The 1,807-nt window shown below is 70.3% G+C and overlaps 1 protein-coding gene across 1 annotated transcript in view; it reads right to left on the reverse strand.

The window, feature by feature from the left end:
* Positions 1–1,807, reverse strand: part of TSPEAR (thrombospondin-type laminin G domain and EAR repeats) — a 24,213-nt gene that overhangs the window by 8,544 nt on the left and 13,862 nt on the right. Inside the window, exons 3-4 of the mRNA XM_012731197.1 lie at positions 1,568–1,806; positions 234–324 (exon numbers count right to left, since the gene is read on the reverse strand). Coding sequence (XP_012586651.1) covers positions 234–324; positions 1,568–1,806 — 330 coding nt within the window. The remainder of the gene's footprint in view (positions 1–233; positions 325–1,567; position 1,807) is intronic.

A 1,807-nucleotide genomic window follows, 5' to 3' on the forward strand; every position in this document is an offset into this window, starting at 1 on the left:
AGTGGGTGTGGCCGTGAGGGGCGTGGGCGTGGAGTGTGTGGGTGTGGCCGTGAGGGGCATGGGCGTGGCGTGTGTGGGTGTGGGCGTGGCGTGCGCAGTGTGGTGTGCAGCGTGTGCGTGGCGTGTGCCACCCGCGTAGCTCCACCTCCCCGCCTGTGGTGGTTCCCACCACACCCTGCAGAGCCAGCGTGGACACGGGCAGGCGGCGCTGGGGTGGCGGCCTCCACACTGACCGTGAACAGGCCTTTGGTCCTCCTCCGGCTGCCGACAAAGAAGCGGGCTCCACGCACGGACAGAGAGGCGGGGAAGGCCACGTCAGCGATTCTGAAAGCACAGGCCGGCTTGAGGGCCACAGGGCGCGGGCCGTGGCCCCGTGCGTGCCGGGATGGCTGGGCCAGGCTGCGTGGGGCCTCACGCTGCCCATACCAGCGGTTGCGTGGCCCCTCGCCACAGGCAGCGCCTGTCATAGGCAGGCCCAGCCCCATGGCCCTCACTGAGCGTGGCCTGTCCCCCAGCACAGTCCCACCGAGATTCCTAGTGCCTGCGAACCTGGGGGTGCCACACCCAGGAGGAGGGTCTCTGCTCAAGGGGGGGCTTGGAGCCTCTTCTCCACCTTGCAGAAGCTTCTGGGGGGCTTCTACCTGCAGGGGTCCTGGCCACCCCAGCCACGGTGGAGCCTGGGCAGGCGGGACAGTGAGCCTGGCTGGTGGCCCTGGGGGTGGGGGGATGTGGTCGGAGTAGGGGGGATGCAGGGGGGAGCTGCCCAGTGCCCTGGGCCATGTCCTGCTGTCCCAGTGTCAGCCACACCCATGTGCTGCCGCTGACCGGCCAGGTCAGCTCCTGACCACTGCTGGGTGTGCTGACCAGCCCGACTGCAGCCTCTGAGCCCGGTGTAGCTGCTGCCTGGCTCTGGTTCTGGGGCATGTGTCTCCCCAGAACAGGGCAGCAGAGTTGCCTTGGGGGCCACATTGGTGGACAGAGGCCTCCCTGAGTGGTGCCGTCGGGATGTGCAGCCCCAAGTGTCCAGACCACTGGAGCTGTTGTGCGCATGGCTGCATTGGAGAGGATCTTCACCCTCACCCCAGACTGGACCTGAAGGGTGACCGGCGGGCAGTGCAGGGGCTGCCATGGCCTGCTGGGTGCTGCTGCTCTGCCGGCCCCACCCTGGACATCTGTGGGGTTCTGGGCAGGAGCCCCCATGAAAGCGCTGGGCGGGGCTGTCAGGGCAGAGCAGTGGGAAGGCCTGTGGTGGTGGTGCGGTGTGCACAGGTGTGCTGTGCGTGGCATGTGCGTGGCATGTGCGTGGCATGTGCGTGGCAAGTGCGTGGCGTGCACGCGGTGTGTGCTGTGTGCCCTGCGCTGGGAGCTGTGCGCGGGTGCGCCACCCTGGAGGCTGCGGGGCAGTGCCCCCGTGGCGCTGGACCACACCAGCGCGACCTGCCAGAGCCTGCCTCCCCGCCCCCCCCAGCCGTGGGGATGTAGCCGGGCAACCCCTGCCGCACCCCGCTCGGGGACCCCCGCCTGGGGCCGCCTGACCTGGGCCGCCCCCCCAGCCCCGGGCACCTACATGTCCAGCGGCCGGCCGCAGTCCGCGCTGAGCGAGAAGGAGCCTGCGGCCACGGCCAGCACGAGCGTGTGCCAGCCGCCGTCGGCCAGCGTGGGGCTCCCGAAGGACACGCGGGTCTGCCAGGCGCCGGCCGCCGCCTGGCTCGGGAAGAGGAAGTGCAGCTGCCGCGGCGAGAGGCGCAGGCCCAGCAGCAGCGCGTCCCGCTCCTCCGCCAGCAGCGTGAACAGGTACTCGTTCTTC

The sequence above is a fragment of the Condylura cristata genome, unplaced genomic scaffold (genome assembly GCF_000260355.1).
Source record: "Condylura cristata isolate star-nosed mole 26May11 unplaced genomic scaffold, ConCri1.0 scaffold00003, whole genome shotgun sequence".
In the NCBI taxonomy this organism is placed as follows: Eukaryota; Metazoa; Chordata; class Mammalia; order Eulipotyphla; family Talpidae; genus Condylura; species Condylura cristata.